This window comes from Diaphorina citri, unplaced genomic scaffold (genome assembly GCF_000475195.1).
Source record: "Diaphorina citri unplaced genomic scaffold, Diaci psyllid genome assembly version 1.1 scaffold6480, whole genome shotgun sequence".
NCBI classification, from domain to species: domain Eukaryota; kingdom Metazoa; phylum Arthropoda; class Insecta; order Hemiptera; family Psyllidae; genus Diaphorina; species Diaphorina citri.
In genome coordinates, this window is record NW_007383856.1 from 28,735 (window position 1) to 30,464 (window position 1,730).

Below are 1,730 nucleotides of genomic sequence, written 5' to 3' on the forward strand. Positions count from 1 at the left end.
GTACGTACGTACGTACGTACGTACGTTACGTACGTACGTACGTTACGTACGTACGTACGTTACGTACGTACGTACGTTACGTACGTACGTACGTTACGTACGTACGTACGTTACGTACGTACGTACGTTACGTACGTACGTACGTTACGTACGTACGTACGTTACGTACGTACGTACGTTACGTACGTACGTACGTTACGTACGTACGTACGTTACGTACGTACGTACGTTACGTACGTACGTACGTTACGTACGTACGTACGTTACGTACGTACGTACGTTACGTACGTACGTACGTACGTTACGTACAGACCATGGGCTAAAAACCACTTTTTTGGAATCAGGGGACCCCAAAACGGATATTTCCACCCATTTCCCGATTTTGAAAATTTGGACCGATTGCAATACTTTCTCATTACCTTGTATAGGTTCCCTATACGTAAGGGTAATAGAAAGTAAAAAACAGCGATTTCCAACTATGTAGAGGGCCGCATGGAGCCCGCGAAGCTTTTAGTGTGGATCCCCTCGGGCTTGATTTTTCCTCTTTTACTATGGGGTGAACTCCGAAAATGGAGTATCCACATCCCACCCCCTATCCCCTCAATAAAATCCTGGATACGGCCCTGCCCCCTGTGTATGTGGAAGTACCTGCCTATGTAGCATGATGTCTGAATACCAGGACATCCAGACCCACTAAAACCTAACCTCCTCCCTCTTTCTATCAGGGCCCTGGAACCAGATATATTGGACATTACTCATCTTTCTAAACTTAAATGTTCTCTTTTCAGTCATGTCCAGGGCCGGGTTGTATGTGCTCTGGCCGATGGCAGTGTGGCTATCTTCAGGCGCGGACCAGACGGTCAGTGGGACCTCAGCAAGTACCATACGGTGACATTGGGCCTGCCCCATCATTCTGTGAGGTCCCTGGCTGCTGTCTATAACAAGGTGTGGTGTGGATATAAGAATAAGATACATGTGGTGGACCCCAAGTCTTTAGTAGTTCTGGTAAGCTTTCATAATGGATCGTCTTATTCTTATAAAACTAAACTGCTCACTTTGAAGATGGATAACTCTAATCAACCTAGCTAGCTGGCAGTTTTTCAAAGAGTTCTTTCTGCCTGAAAAGAACAAGCACAAGTCCTCACGACGGTTGACTGCGGTTCAAGACGAGCCAATTAAACATGGCTAGAGACCATCACCCTGGTGCGGTGTATGACTCATAAAAGTCATAAATAAGATATCTTTTCTCTTTGGGGTCGAGTGGGTTGGAACACATCACATGCCTTCAGGCAGCAGGCACACTCCATTTGTCAAGGGTCTAGGTATTACCTTGCCCTTGTAAATCAATTCAATTTGAAAAAACCAATTTTACTGATGTATTCTGCCATCACCATTCGGCTACAGCTGAAGCCGCTACAACTAACCAACTCTTATTTATTTCCCTTCCAGAAATCGTTCGATGCTCATCCCCGTAGGGAGAGTCAAGTAAGACAAATGACCTGGGCAGGGGATGGTGTGTGGGTGTCCATTAGACTAGACAGTACACTGCGCATGTACAACGCGCATACCTATCAACACCTACAGGATGTGGACATTGAACCCTACGTGAGCAAGATGCTAGGTATGTATACCTTCTGCTCATGTGTTACAATTAGGACACTTTTAGCTGAGACCATAATCTCACCATTTGGTTGGGTAAAGGCTGGGATCACAATCTGAATTTCAACTTA

At 45.5% G+C, this 1,730-nt stretch overlaps 1 protein-coding gene across 1 annotated transcript in view; it reads left to right on the forward strand.

Moving 5' to 3' along the window:
- The window catches only part of LOC103521986 (C-Jun-amino-terminal kinase-interacting protein 4-like), a gene marked incomplete at its 3' end in the record, with an annotated part of 30,184 nt that extends 28,489 nt beyond the window's left edge, over window positions 1-1,695 (forward strand). The window contains exons 4-5 of the mRNA XM_026832408.1: window positions 740-1,005; window positions 1,450-1,695. Coding sequence (XP_026688209.1) covers window positions 740-1,005; window positions 1,450-1,695 — 512 coding nt within the window. The remainder of the gene's footprint in view (window positions 1-739; window positions 1,006-1,449) is intronic.
- Window positions 1,696-1,730: the final 35 nt, after the last annotated feature.